This window comes from Pundamilia nyererei, unplaced genomic scaffold, assembly GCF_000239375.1.
Source record: "Pundamilia nyererei isolate P.nyererei 1_Seehausen unplaced genomic scaffold, PunNye1.0 scaffold00795, whole genome shotgun sequence".
Classification (NCBI taxonomy): domain Eukaryota; kingdom Metazoa; phylum Chordata; class Actinopteri; order Cichliformes; family Cichlidae; genus Pundamilia; species Pundamilia nyererei.
The window spans coordinates 38922-60573 of record NW_005188196.1 but is presented as its reverse complement, the minus strand read 5'-3'; the positions used below and the strand labels follow the sequence as shown (position 1 = coordinate 60573).

The following is a 21652-nucleotide window of genomic DNA, read 5'->3' as shown; positions in this document are numbered from 1 at the left end:
ATCAGCAAGCTACTGCCTCACTTTGTTCACCGGTATATTTCATGATCTGCTTGGCTGCAGGACTAAACATGGGGCCTGAAATTACACACATTGTCCTAAGCATTTTCCTGTATCCCTCAACGAGGACTGGGCTAAGGTAGAAATAAGTCTGCCAAATTTATTTATTTTTTGCTTCCAAGGTGCCACACTACTTTGTTTTGTTCGCAGTCATAGTTTCCGGTCTTTCAATATTCTTTGGAGAGTCCCAAGTACTAAAACCCTGGTGATAGCAGTCCTTTAAGAGGGTCAAGAACCCACTAATGATCATGTATCTCATCACATGAAAGGTGACTTTATCAAGGTGTGAAAAAGGGTGTGTCATTATCAGCAGAGGTTTCAGGTGAAACCATTGTGAGACCTTGCCTCACCCTATTATGTTACCTATTGAGATCAGCTAACGTGAGATGTTGGTGGGCTTTAAGGTGCCTGTGAAGAGACTTCAAGAAACTCTGAGTGTTGTTAGCTGAAAGCTCAGCATTTGCGGCTTGGCTTGTCCAAAGAAATTTTTGGTTGTTACTCCAATTCAGCGGTCCCAAATACATAATTAAACTGTCAAGCTGAATCATGAAAAATGCCAGTGTGATGGACATAACTAGAATTTTTTTTTACCAACAAGGTGATTCCCACAGAGCTATTAGCTGCAAATTTGGCACGTCTTAGCATTGTGTGCCAGGTATCCTTAAAAAAAAGGGAAGAAACTGAACAAATGGAGGACAAAAGAAGTGGAAGACCTAAAACACTATCTCCAGGTTAACAGGACATAAAAGTCATGTTCTCAAGAAAGAGGAAAAAAATCTAGCAAAGACCTGACACAGGAAATGACAGATGCATGTAGCACTTCAATTGATCCACTCTATTGGTTCACTGAAGGCTCATAAAACTACAATAAACAATAAAACTTACCAAAGATGCACTTGCAGAGCACTGTCTCTTTAAATGCTCTTTTTTGCTTGGTCTGGTCCTTATTTTTTCTCCCAGTCCAGTTAAGTCCAGAGGCCAGCTCATTTGTAATGGCATAGGCTAGTATACGACGGACTCGCACCTCCAGTGTGGTCCCTCCAATCAAAGAAAAGCGTCTCACCTATCAAAATATTTTCAAAAATTGAATTATTGTGACTTATGTTTTAAATGTGTATGAATATGCTTGTGAGTTGATATGAAATAATTGAAAGAGACAATGTTTTTTTTCCCCAATGCTTAATTTTCCAGAGATAATAGGAAATATTTTGGTTAATTCCTATTTGTTGGATCTTCCGATGATAGCATGTTGATGTATATTCAAGCAGGACATACAGCAGCAGGCAATTTTAAGAAGTTGAACCAAATTGGACAATTTATAAAGTTCTGAGTTACAAAAGTTACATAAGCTTTAAGTACCTACCATTGTTTTATTTGCTTCCGGTAACTGCAGAGTTGCCTCTGCATTGTTCAGCTCATCCATATTATGTAAAGGCAAATCCAGAGGCAAAACGCCAGCATCAACAGGTTCATTGCTGCAGGATTGACGGAAGGCTCTGAACTCCTCACGGAGGTCCCTGACTTCTCTGGTCAGCTCTGTCACCATAGTTAGCAGTTTTTGGAAGGCTGCATCTGTTAAGAAGAACAATAAAACTGGCTTGTGATAAACCAGATCAGCATTGTGATGAGAAAAAAAACAACTATATCCATAAGTTATGGCTTCACATTTTGATTTCAAGTTTAAGTAGTTCAATCAGGTCAAACTGTTTACAAGTTTATCCCTTTCGCATGTAGATGAAATCCTATGTAAAATTTCAAAGTACCACATTTTAGAATTTGCCTTTTAAAAGTTGACTCACAGAGTCTCTGGAATCTAAAAAATCAAAATAAGATGATATTTAATAACATAAATTTGTGTTTCGATGGTAAAATTACAATGAAATTGTGATGAAACTAATTTAATCAAAGCATACTTTCATTATTCAACGCAGACTCTATTTGCTGGGGAGGTTGTATAGTTGTGTAGGTTGGTGTGTTGGGCTGGAGCGGTGAAAGGAGCCGGTAGCTGGCCAGGGCATCGTGATGGTTGCTAGTAGTGGGTTGGGAGGCAGACTGCAAAGTGGTGGAGGCTGTTCAGAAAAATGTTTAAAAAATAAAAGCTTACATAAAATTTATCTACAAAGGTTCATTTCCTCACACACACTAAACATTACAATATACTATACCTGGGGGATTCGGTCATCTACAGAGGAATTTCCTATTTGAAGACTTTTTGTCAGGTTTCAGAGCCCATCACAGTACAGAGATGGCTTTAGTGAAGGTCTCAAATGATCTTCTTTCGTCCCTGACAGTGGACTCATGTCCTGCTACACCTTAGTGCAGCGTTCAATACTATTGGCCATAGTATTTTATTACAGTGATTAGAACATGCTGTAGTTATTTAACTTACTTAAACAGCTACAGCGCTTCAGTGTTTTGAATTCTATCTCTCTAATAGACTCCAATTTGTTCGTGTAACTGGAGAGTTCCACAGGGTTCTGTGCTACGGCCAATTCTGTTTACATGCTTCCTATAGGCAATATCATTAGAAGGCAAAGATGGCATAACGCACACCAATTTGTTAAACTGCAGGAATGTGTTAAAGACATGAAGACCTAGATGGCCTTGCATTTTCTGCTGCTCAGTTCATATAAAACTGAGGTTATTGTACTTGCTCCTTAAAAATCTTAGGAATTTGGTACCAAACCAGATTATTACTGTGGATGGTATTACCTTGCCCTCTAGTTGCACTGAGGAATCTTGAAGGTATTTTCAAAGCGTATATGTCCTTCAATGTGCATATTAATCAAATATTAGGGCTGGATTGCGTGACCCTTCATACTGCCTTAAGATATTCTGCAATATGCAGTTAGGCTACCGGGGGTTTCCATGATGCACGTTCTTTTTCACTCACTGTATTGTTGTGGAGTCTTTATCTTACAATATATACCACCTTGAGGCAACAGTTACTATGATTTGGCACTAAATAAATAAAACTGAATTCATTTGTTTTTTCTTGGTCGTTGTATGTATGCCATAGGGCCTCTATTGACTTAATTAAATTACATAGTATCAATTAAATATATCTTTAGACATTATTTATTAGTTTAATGATTTGAATTTGTTACAAAGTTTAATTTTCAGATAACTCCAAGTCTGCCAGAGTTTTTTTTAAGGGTAAAGAAAGTTATCATAGCAACTATCAACTAAAACACAGAAGCTGCAGATACTGTGATCACAAGTTTGTACTTTGAAGCTAAATTTGAGGCTGATCGAGTTAACTTCAAGTTCAAACCTGGGTTTTCAGTATTATGAAGGTCATTCACATACGCTGGTATGGTAACTTGTGGAACTAATCCAGGCCTACAGACCAATCCGTTCTTTGGTCTACAGATGGTAAGAGGGTTCCAAGTTGTGATCTCCCATAAAGTCTGCTACAGCTTATCCTTGTATTTTTACATGCTGTGTGAAATGTGCCATTTCAGCTGGCTACATAATTATAACCTTCATTTCCCAAATTCAATATGTAATAAGTTCTTAGTAACTAATAAATGGGTAAAGTACAATAAGCCCAAAAAACAGATTTTTATGAAGATGCAATTTTCTACATACAATTTTTTTTATAGCTGTGTGCCTCAAAATTACAAATGGAAAAATAAAATTGTCACAGAATCCTTTTGAAGCTCTCGAAATTTATTGCTAGTATGTTTATAGCTTCATTTTTGAGATGCAATCATTTTAAATGCATTAACAGCATTAAAAACTAAAACAAAATGTACATGTGAAACATTTGCAAAGTTACAATATATCAAAATAAACAATTTTCAACAGTAATCAAAGTTTTAAGTGTCAGGGAAACTTGTATACAGAGAAGCATGAAGTCAAATCTTAATTTTCAGTACCCTTTAAGGAGTTGTGATACAGCTTGTGACAGTTCCTGTCAACGATAACACACAGAGCCACTCTACATGCCTCACACATGAACGGAGTGCACTTCCGACACAGTTTGCACTTCCTTCGCCCCTTTGAGGCTTTATTATGGCCAGATGCCCCTTCAACAATGGCAACAGGGATGTGCTGATACCTCTCTGGGACCAATTGTAGGGGAACCTCACAGAGCTCAGTTATCAGCTGTTCCAGGAAGGCCTGGTGCTTCACAGGCTGCTCCTCCAGTCTGCCACACAGCTCCTTGCTGATTAAGTAGCTGTTTGTTACAGCAATGTCAATGAAATGATATAGCACCCTCACATACCACGCCCTGCTCTTTCTCCATGAGGAATAGTAGCCAATCAGCTGGTCTGACAGGTCAGCTCCCACCATAAAGCTGTTGTAGTCTTTCACAGCCGATGGCACCGGCACCTCGACTACTCTGCGTTTTCCACCAACCTTACACATCCTTTTCAGAGTGTCCCCTGAGAAGGCAGTGTGCATGGTGGAGCACACACTCACCTCCCTTGTGTCCATCCACTTGATGAAAATGAGGGCTCCCTCTCTGATCCACCTGACTGTCCCTCTTGGAGATTCTTTGGTCAAGGAATTATCTTTGGTTTTTGGGGTGCCGATTCTCGTGTCCCGAAATGTGCCGCATGCTCCGAACCCCAGGTCGTGAAGGTGGCGGAACAGGGCTGGGCTGGTATAAAACTTATCACAGTAAATGTGATATCCAGATCCCAGGCAGTTTTTGTTGATGAGAGACACCACTGCATCAAATGACAGGCCCCTCCCGGTTGCCAGAGTGGACTTCCTTGTATAAACCTTGAAGTCAAAAATGTACCCCGTGTTGTCAGACAACACAAAAAATTTTATCCACCTCTTTTTTTGCTTTATGTTTTTCTTTAGGGCAGTTTTGGCTTTGGTCGGTACCATGCGCTCATCCACAGAGAGGTTTTTCTGGGGATGGTACACCGCTTTGCAAGCTAACCGCAAACTGTCATACAGGGGGCGTATTCTGTGCAGGCAGTCATAATCATCGGTGCCTTTTTTGCGGTCGTTGAGTTCATCTTCAGCAGGGTCACTCATATGAATGTTCCAGGTGATGAGGAGGAACCGGGTTCTCGACATTACCTTGCTAGGATACGGCGCATAAAAGATGGAACTGACACGCCAAAAATTCCTGATATTTGGCAGCTTCAGAATCCACATGTACAGTGTCAGGCCAATGTAGCGATAGAGTTCAGCCTCTGTGAGCTCAGCCCATTTGAATTTTTTACCTGCAGCAATATTTTTTGCTGCATTTTTGTTTGTGTTTGCACACAGTGTTTTGACAGCGGCCCAGTTAAAATACATCTTGAAGAGCTTAGATGGAGATGGATTGGTCAGATACTCTGAAAGAGGTAGTTGGATACCTGGCGTTCTCGTGGGCAGGAAATGTGGCAGGGGGTGTGGCAAGTTGTCGGGGTCCTTTTCACTTTTCCAGGCAGCTGCATCACCAGAGAGTGGCTCTGACCTAGAGCGCTTGGCTTTGTTTGCTGAAGGCCAACTCCTCTGACTCCTTAATCTTCTTCTGCCTCCATCCAGAGTAGTGGCGGCTTCGGTTTCTTCTTCTTCTTCTTCCTCCTCATAATCATCATCACTTCACACAAAGAAGTTGCACAATGTTAGAAGAATTCACCATGAGAATAATATAATGATGTATATTTAATGCTGCATAGTTATTTTCTCTAACTCAGAAACAAACAATATTTCATAAATGTATACGTACGTGTCATAGTACGGATACATTTCTTCACTCAAGTCAGTTTCATCATCACTATCAGCAGAGTCCAGCCCAGAGGAGTGGACAGAAAACCCATCTTCGTCCGGCACTGTTACAGAGTCAGAATCTTCGTGTTTGAGGGGTCCATTTTCTTCTAGTTTGATAATATCGTGTGTGTGCGGACCTGTGGGAGAGTGCAAAAAGTCTGTGGTGAGTTTGGGCTGTATATTTCTAATGCTTTCTAAGGTCTGCTTGGGTCCCAATAATGTAAATTTTTGTCATAACACAATAAGCAGAAGGGGCCGTGCCTGCTGGCTCAATATTTTGTTAAAACTGTATAAGTGTAGTCAGTATATTTCACACACTGTTGTAAACAGTGAAAAAGCGTTCTCGGGTTAAGGTGAGCCTGACTATGAGCCTGGGCTCAACCAAGAGGTAAATGCACTATATATCCACTACATGATCCTACATCAATTATATTTTCCCTATTAAGATTGTTTTAAGTTTTATATACCTGTGCAGTGCAAGTCTTCCTCACGTTTCCAAATGTTATCCAGGACTCTGAACCGCTCTTTCCCGGTCCAGACGAAGATTTCTTCAGACTCCTGCTTCACTATAACCTTCGCTATTTCCTGACCGGTGCAGACTTCCTCCTGTTCCTCTTTAATCTGTGGTTCTGGACCATCCTCGCTCAGACCAAAGTTCCTCTCCTGGTTATGGACCTGCGGGTCATTCAGACTCTCCTCTTCCTCACACTTCATATTGCTGTAGGGGATCTTAAATGATAAGGGGACATAACAAGAAGGTTACTAATATGATGACAGATGTGAAGGCACATCTGAGCAAATATATTCTAGCAAGTCTGTACACTGTGAGCATGTTGCTCACAACTTTATTAGTGCCAAAAAAACCAAAAACCAAAACCCATCAATGTATTTTCACTTAAACAAGCAGCTGTTTTTATGTGCATTAAAGTTATATAAAAATTTAACAGTGCAAATGCAAATTCCTTGCTGACAGTTTCACCAAAAGGCATTTCCAGTGGAAATTAGCCGACATATCCTCAGCATAACCATGTATAATATCCACAAAACGCAAAAAGAGGTGATACAGACACAATACGGTAATATTATGTTCAAGTAAGACTGGGCGATATGACCCAAAATTCATATCTCGATATTCTTTAGCTGGATGGCGATATATATATCTCGATATTTTTTAAAGCCATAAAGTAAGAACAAAAAGAGAGTTCTTAGTCAAAACTGTGTCCCAAATCTCACACAGGCACTTTTATTAACATACAGCATAGATGTACAAGAAATAAATACTCAGAAATAAATTATCAGCATTTATTAAATAATAATGCTTAGTTTTCTGTCTTCAGTTATGTTGGAAGTGGTAGCAGAGCTGTACGTTTTAATTAGTTTCAAAAATCTCTCAGTCAGAACATGGTATGTCATGTTTAGGTGGAAACTAGCGAGCTAACTTCCAGTTAACTTGTAACTCCGTTAAATTTAATAACTTCTGTTTTCATGGTGTAACTTAATTGTTACACCCGGTAAAGCAGCAACGCTGATCATTTTATTAAAGATGAAAGAATTTAGACTGTTTTTAACTCTCAGTGTTCCTTTGACTTTGGGACCTGAAGGGGATGGAGTACCGCAATATGGATTTTATGCCATATCGCCCAGCCCTAAGAGAGCCAAACTTGCGGCTCAAGTAACATAGACTACATTGATATAAACGATATTGTCACATCTCATATAAAAATATATCGATATATTTTAAAACTCAATACATCGCCCATTGTGAAGCACAGTACGTATCACTCCACAAGGCTCCTGCCTACGATGCCGTAATGCTTCAACAATCCATCAAGCGGTGCGGGTTCATAGCTTAGCAAAGTTGTACTAAAACATTTGACACATTTTCGAGCGCCGTGTACCACATAAAATCGTTTCGAGGTCAGTAAACACAACCAGAATTCAGTTGCAGCTTCTTAACGTTGCCCAACATTATACCAGTATTACCGTGAATGGTATGATATGGCCCAGCCTTAGTCCCAGGTATTTAAAACCTAGTGGGAGCTGTCCATTAAGAGGATCGTTGACCCACTTTAGGGACTACTTAAGTGAGTCAATGATCATTGACAAGCCATGGTGTGAAAAAAAAAGGCTATGGGTCATTATCATAAGAGATTTTGTGTGAAAGCATTGGGAGACCCTGGCTCAGCCCATCATGTGCCTACTGAAATCACCTCACCGGTTTAGACATTTCTGCTCAAAGATAGTCGTTTACCCCACATACCCACATCACAATACAACCCCTTCACACATGTGTGTGACGCGCGCGCGCGCGCGCACGCACACACACACACACAAATGGCGAAATGTAAATTATGTAACTGGGTAAAAACAAATGTTTTTTTTTCTCTTTTTCTACGTTTTCAATTCCGTTGCGTGCTTTGTCTCCACACTACTTCCTGTTATTGGGGGAGCGCGGTGCGCACAGTCCCTTGGCCTTACAGATCTGCAGGTCCGCAGAGATCTGAGCAAAAGCAAATACTGAGCGAGGGGCTGTGTAAATGGATAAAAGCAAACACTGAAATACGTTTTTGCACGCAGCAGTGAATTTTGTTCGCTAAAAGTTAGCCTTTCTTCGCTCAAAAAAAGTTTATCCTCAAAATGCAACACTCGTGCTGGCAAATTCTTTTTACGTGCGCTCAGACGAGCGGCACAAAAATAACGCCATAGTAGACGGTGAGTAAATCTAAAAACATATCTTCGCTTTTCTTTAAAACTCCCGCCTTTGTGCTCAAGCGTTCTTTTTTTACCAGTGGTTGTCGTTCATAAGTCCTGCAGGGAAAGACGTAGGATACACGTTTCGTAGAGGATCTTTTAACGTGACAGTTTTACATACCTGTTATCTCAGATATCCAATAGTCTGCATTCACGGATGATTTCTTCATCGAGCTTTAGTAAGGTTTTAGATTTCATCGCCTGCTGCACCAAGTCTCTCCGTAAATTCTACTGCGCCGAACAGCGATAACACCGCGTCACTTCCGTTTGTCTTCTTCTTCTTCTTCTTCATTGTGTTTCCGGCAGGCTAGTCGGAAACTTGTACTAGCGCCCTCCCAATAATTCAACTTAAGCACTGTCTCATTTTACATCGCGGGTCTCATAAAGATAATGATGAGATAATGGGTTTCATGTCTTGTTAGTTGTTTCCCTCCGTGCTCTGTGCGCAGGCTGCCCCACTCACCCCAGCACTGTTAGTATGCAAATCAGAGCAGAGCAAAGTTATGCAGCCAATCTCTATCGTCACAATGTAACTGACAGTGAATTATTTTAATGTTTTAATTTTGTATTTGTTTTAAATATTTTTTTAATTTTTCCTTTAGTTGCGGGACTTTGTTTTAAACTTGGTGTAGCGGAAGTAACGCTCAACACGGACTGTGCCTAAAGTGGGTGGACCGCAGGTTTTGACTCTTGCCACCGCCTTGAAGCTGGACTCAGGTATATAAAGAACACATGTGAAAGTATTGTGGTTAAGCTAAATGCAATTTATCAACCTACCTTTAAGGTGAAGTGCAGCTGTGAAGAACGCTACGGCAGGCAATGATGTGCGTTTAATGTGACTCTGTTAATTTGAGTTTCCATGAAATGAATGTCTTATTTTATTCATACTTTATTTTGCAAATTTATTTGAGAATTAGGCCATTTAATTAAGATAGATTTTATGTTGTTGGTTGTAAAGATCTGGATGGAGATTTTTTTTTTATTCTGTATTTCTATTTTTCAGTTTTATTTTTCAAGACTTGATTTATTGCCTTTTTCTTTGTAACTTGGCCTACTTTTTAAAGTTTTGTTAATATTCACATTTCTCTCTGCCCCCTCGCCTGTCTAGAACCGGCTCAGATGGTGTTACTGATCTGACAGAAGTAAACAGTAAATCACAGTTTCATACTCCTAAAGAAACCAAGCAGTAACTTTCTGTGGATTTTGCAAAAACTTATTTGATACTCTTCTGCAGTAGAGTCCGAAGATAACATGATCCTGAGAATGAGTTTGTCTTCTATGCTTTGTAAGGACCTTGAGTATTAGAAAGGTGCCCACAAATAAAGTGCAATAATAAATTATTATTATTATTATTATTATTATTACTACTACTACTACTACAGAGTACTGTGTGAGAAATTATTCTTAAAATAGAGATAAAGACTAACCGATTGTCACCTCTGTAACATAAAACCACTGTCTTTGAGTAAGACCTGGCTTTTTCAATGTAATTGAGATCTCTGTATCACCCTTCAAATTAATGCAGGCTATTGGTTTGGTCTTCTGAGGTGAATAAATTCTAAAATATCAGCGAATTTATTTCATACTTCTATTCTTTTTTCTGATGATCAAAACCCCAATTTTGAATATGCACAGACTCTTTTCAATCCGTGTATCATTAATTCTTTAATTTTTCAATGGACAATGAAACCAGGTCTCGTAAAGCAGACAAATTGAATTTTAAAATTAAATTTGTTCCAGCAGCCCTTTTTTCCATTTCATATTTTTGATCCAAATCTAAAATTGAAATAATCAAAACAAATACTATTTCCTTTTGATAGGCAATTCAAAATCAAATAATATATATTTGTTCTTTGATTGTCAGTTTAAAAAAAAGAAAAGAGTGAGTGATCCACTGATTCAGTCACTGTTACAGTACTGTGCTCACGTTTTGAATCCAGCAGTTTACAGGGAGCATTTAATAGTGAATAATATTTAATATTTAAAACAAACTCAGATATGTTTAATCTTCCTGAAGTTTTTTTCCCCCAGATAGACTTTTTCTTTATTGTATGTGGATAAAAACCTGTTTGAATTTATTTGTGTTTATGTGAAGACATAACTATGCCATTTTCAAATTAAAAAAAACATTTCAATACGTAATTTGCATTTAATGCTAATGGTTCAAAGAATGTCAGGCTAAATGGTGGGCCCCCACACATTTTCACCTCACCAAATCTGACCTTCTTTGCAAAATGTTTGGACACACCTGTCTTAGAGATCACAGTTCAGAAAAAGAGTTGGTCTCAAAAAGATTTATTTAAGGTTTTATGTAAACTTTATAAACATAACTTTTAAGTGCATATTGAAATTTAAGCCTACATCACAACATATGAATTGATAATGACTCGATATTATTTGTCTTGTGTGTGTCAATTTACAGCTTCTACTCCTGTGTAGTAAAACCTCTTTATTGAATGACAGAGAAATCTAGGCTATTAAACAAAAGCAACAAGCCAAATAAAATTCATGCTTTATTTTGTTCAACAAAGCTTAGTTTAGTGAAAACGATTAAGAACTTCAATGTACAGCTGTTTTAAGCTGTTTTATATGTTTTTAGTATCACCTCTACAACTTAAAAGAATAACAAAAGTACAAATACAGACAAATGTAAAATTAGCCGGGCTTGTTTGTCCCAGTGATCACAGTGGCTATGATGTCAGAGGCTTGGCCCTGGTAGGGTCTCCCAGGCAAATTGTTCCTGTGTGAGGGGCCAGCGATGAGCGATTTAGGTGACCCCTTTGAAGCAAGGAAAAACAAGGGACCAGGTCACCCTGCCCAGGACATGGATACTGGTGCCTATCCCTATGCCAGGCCTAGGGAGGAGGCTTAAGAGAGAACACCTGGTGGGCACACCTTAACCCATGGGGCTCTTGCAGACTCCGCACCTGCAGAAAGCACTGTAGAGGGCGGGTGCAATGCATTTTGGGTCGCAGTGAAGGGCAGAGGCTCCAGGAGTTGTAACCCTGGCTCATGGTAGGAAAACTGAAGTTGACAAATAGAATGTCACCTCTCTGGTAGGACATAAATCTGAGCTAGTGCATGAGATTGAGAGGGACTGGATATAGACATAGTAAGGTTCACCTGAATGCATGGCTCAGGCTCTGGAGATGTTCCAGACTCTTCCAAACTCTAGATTCCCCATACACAGAAAGGCAACAGGCAGGGATGGGTATACTAATATCCCACCAAGTTCACTGTCTGTACAATAGGGTTTTCCCAGTGGACGAGTGTGTCTTTTCCCCTGCACCTTTGGGTCAGGGAACAGGTCCTGGTCCTGATTATAGGTGAATGACAGTTCAGAATATCCAGCTTTATTAAAGTCAGTAGGTGGGGTGCTGGAAAGTGACACATCTGGACAATTTATTTTCCTATTTTTAGACTTTAGTGTGCAATATCATGTAGACATGAACATTAGAGGGGTGTGATTTTTTTGTGATGTTTTGTCACTGGACTTTTGTGCCAACCACCATGTCTGAGCATAAGTTATTCGCATAAGTGCATGTGGTACTAGGACACCCCAGGTCAAAGGTCAAGGATAGATTTTGTCAATGTTTTATTGGTGGTCTTGGACACATGAGTGAATAGAGGAACAGAGCTGCCAACTGATCACCACCTGGTGGTGAGATGGATCAAGTAGCAGTTTTCTGAGGAAGCCTGGGCACATTGAGTCTGAGTGGACCATGTTCTGCACCTTCACTGTTGAGGCACCTGCACGGAGCTATGGCTGGGAGTTGCCTGTTATGGGGTGATCCCTGAACAGATGGTGAATAACCAAGATGAAGGGAGTTGTCAAACTGAAAGAGCTCCTGTGGTTATCCTGTGGGATTCCAAAGGAAACAGATTCCACTGGGCCAAGCAGAGTGTGGCTCTGGAAGAAGCTGAAACAAAATCTCTGGTGCAGGAGTCTGGTTAATCCATGAAACAAGACTTTTGATCTCCCTCAAAGAGATTCTGGCAAACTACCAAGTGACTCAGGAGGGCAAAGTGGTGCTGTACTCATATGGTGTATAGTATGGGTGGGGTGCTGCTGACTTGAACTGAGGAAACAAGAAATAGACAACCTGAAGGATTTTCTGAATCCCACTGACATGCTTTCTGTACATGAAGTAGAGTCTGGAAACTAGGGGGATGACTTGCCCGTAACTGGGGCTGAGGTCATTGAGGTAGTTAAACAACTCCTTGGTGGCAGGGCTGCTGGGGTGGATGAGATTCACCATGAGTTTCTCAACACTCTGAATGTTGTGGCACTTTCTTGGCTGACACACCTCTCTGCTTTTTCAATCTAAGGCTACAACTCTGACTGGAGTGGTAGCCTAAGAAGGGGGGACTGGAAGATGTGCTCCAATTACAGAGGCAACACATTATTCTGACTCCTGGAAAGATCTATGCCAGGGTACAAGAGAAATGACTGTGTTAATTGAACCACAGGTTCAGGTCCAGCCCTTTATCCTCATAGGAGCATGGGGTATCTGGCTTGTTGTCATCTGGTCTTTAAGTGATGACGTGATGAACCCTGCTTTTAGATCCTAACTGCTCCATGTTTATCAAGGCTGTTGTGTTTTTAACACGTTTTAAGGCTTTGTATCTTGTTCTATGTACACGACTTAAATAATAAAAATAATGTGGCATGCAGCCAATTGAGGTGGCTCAGACATCTGAATAGGATGCCTCCTGAGCTTTTCCTAGGTGAGGTGTTCCAACACAAAGGGGCCCAAGGGCAGACCCGGGCCACACTACAGAAATTATGTATTATCGCTAACCTAGAACCTAATGCCTTGGTGTCCCCCAAATGAGCTGAAGCAGGTTGTCAGGATGAGTGATGTCTATAATTCTCTGCCTAGACTGCGTGCCCTAACATTTGGCCCTGGAAAAGTGCCATAAAAGGGATGGATGGCTGTAAAATCAGTGTTTTCCTTATACAAAAAAAGGCTAACAATTGGAATAAACAATTCAGAGAGTAGAGTTAATTACTATTCTAGACATGATATATACCATATTGACCTAAAAATGGTATGAGCCCTTCCTTCAGGCTTTGAAGTGATTTGGTTCCTCATGAACATGTGCTCCACTATTAAACTGTTCCACCTAACAGCTTTCAAACATTATCTAAGAAGGAAGCTTTTAACCAACATGGATTTTCATGTGTCTTCTCAACTGTATCCTATAAGTGAATCTTTTCGCACAGGCGCTACAGAAGTATGGCTTTTCACCTGTGTGCGTTCTCATGTGAGTTTTCAAGTTTGTCCTATCACTGTATCTTTTACCACAGAGGTTACAGGAATATGGCTTCTCACCTGTGTGAATTCTCATGTGAGTTTTCAAGTTCGTCCTATCACTGTATCTTTTTCCACAGGTGCTACAGGAATATGGCTTCTCACCAGTATGGACTCTTATATGAGATTTCAAGTTCATCAGATCACTGAACCTTTTCCCGCATGTGCTACAACAATGTGGTTTCTCACCTGTGTGACTTCTCATGTGAGTTTTTAATGCAGACAGGTAACTAAATATTTTTCCACATATGCTACAAGAATATGGCTTCTCACCTGTGTGACTTCTCATGTGAGTTTTTAACGCAGACATGTAACTAAAAATTTTTCCACAAGTGCTACAAGAATGTGGCTTCTCACCTGTGTGGACTCTCTGGTGTTTTGTCAGTTTGTATTTATATTCAAAGGTTTTTCCACAAGTGTCACATTTTAAAGACTTTTTACTTGTGTCAGTTTCACACTGACTCTCTGACACAGGACAGCTGTCTGCTGTGTTACTGTTTCTGTGATGTCCTCTCTTCTCAGGCTTTGCATTTCTATTTGATCCTGAGTCTACATGCTCACTTTCATCCTCATCTCGACTTTCTGGTTCAGGAGAGTTGTAAGAAAGAAGCTGGTCACTGTTTGGTTCAGGTTCCTCATAAGTAGAAGTCACCATAAAGGTATCAGTCTCGACCTTCAGCACAAGCACCTGACTAGTGCAGAGTTCCTCTGGTTCCTCTTTAATCTGTGGAAGCTCTGGGTCCTCCTGGTCAAGACTCAAGTTGCCCCCCTGGTTAAAAACCTGCTGGTCATCCAGATCCTCCTCTTGCTTACAGACATGTTGTTGCAGGAAGTCTGAAGGGACAAACATAATAGAAAAAACGCATCTGATAAAAGATTATTTTCACTTTAAACATATGAAAATAATAAAACAACTCAAAATTTACATATAAACATTTCTGCCGTGTCAATAAATAAATAAATAAATAAAAATCAGTGACCAATATAACCACCCTTCTTTTCAATAGCTGTCATAACCCTTCACAATTCATGGAGTCTGTCAGCGTCTTAATCTGTTGATGACCAACCGCTTGTGCAGCAGCAACCACAGCATCCCAGACACTGTTCAGAGAGGTGTATTGTTTTCCCATCCTGTAAATCTCCCATTTAAGCAGGACCCACAGGCTCTCAATAGGCTTTAGGTCTGGTGAGGAAGGGGGCCACGTCATTATTTTTTCATCCTTAAGGCTAGCCATTCAGTGGAATACTTCGATGCATGCGATTGTCCTGCATAAAATTCATGGTCTTCTTGAAAGATGCAAATTTTTCCCGTACCACTGCTTGAAGAAAGTGCCTTCTAAAAAAAAAAAAAAAAAAATCTTTGGCAGTTAATTTGTGTGTTTTTGCCTCGATACATTTATTCCGATGCCGTTTGCTAATTGCAACAAAATGTTTGATGGTCCTGTGGTCACGCCCCAATATTTGAGCAATTTCAAAAGTGCTGCATCCCTCTGAAAGACCGTACACATTTTTTGAGTTTTAAGAGTCTTTTAAATTTCTCTTTTGGCCCATTTTGCCTGAGGAAGAGAAGCTGCCTAAAAATTATGCACATATTTCTATAAAGTGGTGACATCCTTAGACCACGCCTTCACTCATTACGCAAATAAACATCACCTGATATGCTTAAGTCCAATAAGCACTCAAGTTTATACAGCTCAAAGTTTAAAAATATGCATACAATTATGATATGGCCAAAATACGCTGTTCTAACAATGTTTGACTGCATTGTTCTGGACAGAGATCTTGGATGTTGTTCCGGGGAGCCACTCGCCTAGCTTGAAGGTCACTGCACAGAGTGCTTCCATTACCACTGAGACCAATGTTTCAGCTTCTCAAAGCTTCTCGTTCTCCTTCATCCTGATGTTGCTATCACTTAGTATTATCTACCTTTATTACTATGGCCATTGTCCTCTGCTTGTCCACCACTACTATACCAGTTGGTTAGGACTACTATGATTATATTTAGAAATATACATTTTTGTATTTGATTAAATAGATATAAAATAGCACTTGGTGAAAATTTTATATTTATTCCAAGAGCTGCAGAACCTAAAGTTTTACACTGTCAAGATGGAGGCATATGATCACATTACAGCACGCAGTGATCAAACCCATATTTTGTTCACCACATGAAAGAGCTGTTAAGCATTTATGCACACAGTGTGAATGCTCTCCAATCCAATCAGAACAATGTCATTTGTTTAGAAAGGCTGGACAAGTTTGTAAGTGATCCAATCAGAAGTAATCTTCTTGTGCAGTGACGTTAGATGTGCACATTTAATCTGCACCTGGTAGGTTCGGAGAGTGGGTTTAGCCAACTCCCATACCTCCAGTTTCTAATCAAAATGTGACGAAATCTCAACATTTAGGAAGCAGAGAAGAGTACATGCACAGAGACATTTCAGATATAATGTCAATGAAAATAAGATGCTTTGCAAACCATGTGGAGCAACACTCTTCAGTAAAAACCCAACAAACCACTTTATTGTTTAGTCAATTAAATCCACTTTAGATTTTGTCTATGAAAGTTTTATGATATTTAGTTAACTTAAACTAGACTAAAACAATTTAAATGTCTAAATTATGACCAAAACTGAATGATGTTTTACTTGAATAAAACTAACTCCAAAAAAAATAAAATAATTTTGAACAAAAATTCAAAAGTTAAAAGATGAATTAAACAAAAAATATTTATCTACGCAACATAATATTTTATTGTTTGTTATTAAAATATTTGAATCTTGTCCTATTTTCGCTGGAATTACATTTCCTATCCTTGGAGTTTTCAAGGCAGTAACAATGTTTTTACTATGTTTACTGACAGTGTTGGTCAAGTTACTTGAAAAAAAGTAGTCAGTAACTAATTACTGACTACTTCCCCAAAAAGTAATCCTGTTACTTTACTGATTACTTATTTTCAAAAGTAATTAATTACTTAGTTACTTTTTAAAAACATGATTTACAACCTGAATAGGTGATAAAGCGATAGATCTTTCAGCCCAATTCTACTTTTTCTGCATAATCCATCATACAAAATGTAATCAAAAGGAAAAGTCTCTTTTTAAAACTTGTTTTATTAGTTTTAATCTTTTAACTTTATGCATCAAGCAAAATTTAAATTATATTCAACATTATCTGACTGGAAAAAAATTGTTTTAACATTTAAACCTATTTTCTGCACATTCCAGCACATAAAAATATAATATTTTTTGTGTTTGCACTGAGTCTTTCAAATAAATGCAAGTGGTGCAGGTGTGCCGCAGCGGTCAGTGGAAGAATCTGCGAGTTTCTCTGAATTTCCCATTACGTGGTAGTGTACTGGGTGCTTTCTTGGAAGTTTATGGGGTTTTTTCGCTGTAAAAAGAAGTTTTCTTCCCACGCAGTGCAAAGCGTATGCTAATGTTTTTGTCACTTTTTAGTAAGTAAGGTCAATACTTCCACGTTTCAAACGCTGCATGCTCATACTCTCTCCTGCACTCGATATATTATCCATTGTTGATCTGCACACAGCTGTTGCCACAAACGTCACACTCGCTTACGTCATTGTCATGAGACACTCTTGCAAAAAAATAAATAAATAAATCACGGTTATAGTAACGCAGTAACGCAGCGTGCTTACGGTAAAGTAACAGTAATCTAATTACCTTTTTTGCAATAGTAATCCCTTACTTGATTACTTGAAAAAGTAATCGGATTATAGTAACGTGTTATTGCCCATCTCTGTTTACTGAGCACAAACATCTAACTGGGAATAAATTAAGTTCCATTTTATGTTATTTTTTGGGTTGTACCATTATTTACATTCTCCAGATTGTTTCTTTCTAAACTTTTAGCAACATTTGTGGGTAAATATAAAGAATTTAAAAATGATTCAGCTTCAGTAAGCAAAGAATTGTATTCAGTTTGGACAAAATGCTGCATTAAAATCTAGTCTCACCTCTTCAGTCTAAGAATTTAAGTCAGTTTATCAGCTGACTGATAGAAAGTATAGAGTTAGCTTAGGAAAGGTATAATAATAGAGGTATAATGATACTTGCATTTGGCTCTTAAATTCATCCTTTACCTCTAAAAGTAAAAGTAATTTGGTGTCTCGTTTGGAATCCTACACGAGTCATATTTGTTTTTACTAAGAATATTACATGCCTTTGTCATGTTTTTCACATTTCCAGATTGTATCCAGTAGTCTGAGCCGCTCTTCCCCAGTCCAGACGATGATTCCTTCAGCCTCCTGCTTCACTACAAGCGAGTCTACATCCTGAGTGGTGGAGACTTCCTCCTGTTCCTCTTTAATCTGTGGGAGCTCTGGGCTCTGCTTGTTCAGACTGGAATTTCTCTCCTGGTTACAGACCTGCTGGTCATCCAGACCCTCCTCTTCCTCACACTTCATGTTGTTGTGGGAGGTCTTGAGGGACAAACGGACACAACAAAAAGGTTACTAATGAGATGACAGGGAAACACAAATGTGACAAATGTTTTGAGACAAAATATGAAAACGATAAATAAAGTGGAGGAATGATAAGATTGTTTTTTATAAATATTTGTGAGATACATCTTACAGGGTTTTTGTATTAACGAGTACTGCAACAGCAGTGAAAAGCTTTCAGCTGCAATATTCTCATTTGGATTTATCTTCACATTATTAGCTCAGTCAGTGTGCACAACTGAAAAGACAGTTCATTTAAGTTCTGCCATGTTTCATCAAATACCAGTATTACTGAGGAACAGCAAAATGTGCAGGTCCACTGTAAACACTTATGGTGAGGACTCTGTCAAGAGTAACATAATAGAGAAAGTTTTGGTGCTCTACTCAAAGCTTTGAGGCATCTACCCGTGCCAATTACACACTTTTTTTGACAACATATCCCATATCGCTTATGTGGTACATGTGGGTTCTCTCCGGGTACTCCAGCTTCCTCCCATATTTCAAAGGCATGCAGTTAGTGGGGTTAGGTTAATTGGTGACTGGTTGCCCATAGGCAAGAATCTGAGTAAGAATGGTTGTCTGTCTCTGTGTGTTAGCCCTGCATCAGGTTGGCGACCTGTCCAGGGTGTACCAAGCTTCCTGCACTACGACAGCTGAGATAGGTTCCAGACATAATCCCACTCTCCGATAACAGACATCAGTGCATTGATGTCTGTTGTGGTGATGAGAGAGCTGAGCGTAAAAGCAAAGCCATCAGTTTATGGTCCCACCCTCACCTACGCATCCATCTCCACATTAGTCGCTCATGAGCTCTGGGTAATGACACATCACATTACAGAGAATAACTTCCTCCCAGAGTAACAAAAACTGTAATTTAATGACATCCAGAATCCGTTTCTGACCTTGGTCAGACACCTGGGGCTGAAGCCATGCACATCTCCACAAACACATAAGAGATACACAACAGGTTACTGCTGTTATGTGGTTGTTTTTTCACCATCAGTGGTGTCATTTTTAGTAATATATTATTTTTATTGCTGTTATGACTACTGTCAAAATAAATTTCTCTTCAAATTCACATTGTAATATAAGATAGCATATCATAATAGGTATATAAGATATAATATAATCTATACAAATTTACATAAATGACATTGCATAAATTTATATTACATATTATAGTCTAAGGAGCTTGGAAAGAAAAGTGTCTGGACTTCTTTAAGTTGCTTGAAGACGTTTCACCTCTCATCCGAGAAGCTTCATCAGTTCTAGGGTCAAATGGTGGAGAGTTCCAGGTTTAAGCCCTGTGGGAGTGTCCCCCGAGAGGGACAAAAGGACCCCCTAAGATCCTCTACCTAATCACATAACATATTACATATTATACAACACATTGGGTAAATTCCCTGCTTATAGAGTCTAGGGGGAACCCAGCAAGTGCCATTAACTGGTCTAGACTGGTTGCTCTTAATGATCTGTTACTCTATATTTTTCACATGTTTGTACAGGATATTGTATTTGATTTAATTGTTATGTGCTTATGTGGTACATGTTTTTTGAGTTTTGCTGCCATGATGCCAGGACTCTCTTTGAAATTAGATTTTTTACCTGGATAAATAAAGGACTATTAAATATAAGTATAGATGTATACATATACAGCATTCTAATTTATTGAATACATAACAGAAACATTGCTGAAATGGCGAATATTGAACCCCCTGTTAACCTCGTTTATAAGAACCCAGCTGCGGGTTTTGTAGTCCATCTCTTGCACAGTCTGGAGTCACTGCAGCTCTCTGAACTGTGCTTCTCTTTTAAAGTGCTTATTAATTCTCATTCACACCTTTAATCGGCCTCGTTACGCTTTCCTTCAAGGTCGAGGAAAAGTAGCTAGAATAAGGAGACATAATAGGAGGTATTTCAGGACTATCTGGACCTGCCCCACTTTCTCTGTACGTATCTTTGATTTAAACGTGTAAAGCCGCCTTTTTACTAGTCACGCCCCTCCCGTGTCTCACTGAACTTCGGGCTGAAAGGTTTTCATTAAAAAGAGAGCGAGAGAAACTTGTGTTATTCCTATTATACACAGCTCGTAGCTCCTTGCTGGTTTGAGATCTGAGCCTGCAAACTGAGCTCTGATCAGGGTCCTACAGGAGTCGTATTCCCGCGTTAGCTCATTGACGCCGTTTTACACACCTGTGTGACTTTATCTCGGATATCCAACAGTCTGCTGATCTCTTCACTGATGTCTTTTCAATTTCCGAGATTTCTTCGGCTGCAGTTCGTCTCTCCTTAAACTCTCGGACACTGAAGACGCTGCTAAATAGTAAGAGTCGCGTCACTTCCGCTTTCCTTCTTCTATTGCATTTACAGCAGACTAGACCCATCAAAGGTGTGTTGCTGCCCTCCCTACACAAAAAAGTCCTGCATTTTTGTGCTTCAAAGCTCTTTTCGACAGCAACCTTTTTTCACGGCAGCATATAGAATAAATCCAATAAAAAGGATATATAGAACATAGGACGTACTAAATTGACTTTTGCTACGGTGTTTGAGTGTAATTATGACTAAAAAAAATGCATATTTGCCTTTCTGCTGCATATTTTAGTAGAAATGTTTATATGTTATGTTTTATGACACAGTGCACTTTATTATAATGTAACCTTTATTATAAAGGACTTGTCCTAAATACATGGCAAATTGTCAAATGTATGGACAAACTAAGGTGCAATGCTTTACCTTCCTCTCCATCCCTGTTAGCAGGATGAAGGCAACCTCTTGTGTTGTGCATTCTTGGTTTTCAAATTTCAGTTGTTAACCTCAGTGTAAAAACTTCACTGTGCCTTCGGCAGCTTCAACATCATCAGTAAAGAGAGATTTAAATATGTGTAATATCACACTGTGTCAATTTGTTCACCGGAGTCACAACCTGTAACACTGATGCTGCGTTAAGGGACCATGGGAAAGATGGGAGAGACAAGTGTCCTCTACAAAAGCCCTAAAACCCTTCACTGATGAAAACTGTGGATTAACTTCAACCCAGAAAGTTCAGGAAATCAAAAATCAACTTTAGGTGTCAAATGAATAAATGTGGAAAGCCATTAACTCTCCTGGGGTTTGAGCTTTGATGCAGCTTTAGTGTAAGCCATGGATTTACTGGTCAATCTATGGTTCCACCCTCACCTAAGGTCATGAGCTCTGTGTAGTGACTGAAAGAATGGGATCACAGATACAAGCAGTGTAAATGACTTTTCTCCAAAGGGTGGCTAGTTTCTTCCATAGTGATAAGGTGAGGAGTTTGATCATGTGGTGAGAACTAGTACAGTTGTAAATAAAATACTACATTTTTAAT

The 21652-nt window shown here is 39.3% G+C and overlaps 2 protein-coding genes across 2 annotated transcripts; both read right to left on the bottom strand.

Moving 5' to 3' along the window:
- Window positions 1-942: 942 nt before the first annotated feature.
- LOC102199552 (uncharacterized) lies at window positions 943-8994 on the bottom strand (the record flags this gene model as incomplete). Its single annotated transcript, XM_005754978.1, has 7 exons — window positions 8651-8994; window positions 6246-6507; window positions 5738-5915; window positions 5382-5608; window positions 1971-2126; window positions 1421-1629; window positions 943-1120 (listed from the first exon to the last, which is right to left on the bottom strand). Coding segments are annotated over exons 2-7 (1195 nt in total), but the record flags the coding sequence as incomplete, so codon positions are not given.
- Window positions 8995-11075: 2081 nt separating this feature from the next.
- LOC102198983 (zinc finger protein 135-like) lies at window positions 11076-20671 on the bottom strand. The gene is made up of 3 exons (XM_005754977.1): window positions 20500-20671; window positions 18027-18285; window positions 11076-14678 (listed from the first exon to the last, which is right to left on the bottom strand). The coding sequence occupies exons 2-3, from the start codon at window positions 18268-18270 to the stop codon at window positions 13693-13695; spliced, it is 1230 nt and encodes a 409-aa protein (XP_005755034.1). The 5' UTR covers window positions 18271-18285; window positions 20500-20671; the 3' UTR covers window positions 11076-13692.
- Window positions 20672-21652: the final 981 nt, after the last annotated feature.

Excerpts from the sequence above, each read along its gene's own strand:
- LOC102198983 (XM_005754977.1), bottom strand. The coding sequence starts at position 18,270 with ATGAAGTGTGAGGAAGAGGAGGGTCTGGATGACCAGCAGGTCTGTAAC. Across the intron at positions 14,679-18,026 it reads ATGTGAAAAACATGACAAAG|ACTTCCTGCAACAACATGTC; the intron begins GCATGTAATATT and ends TTGTCCCTTCAG.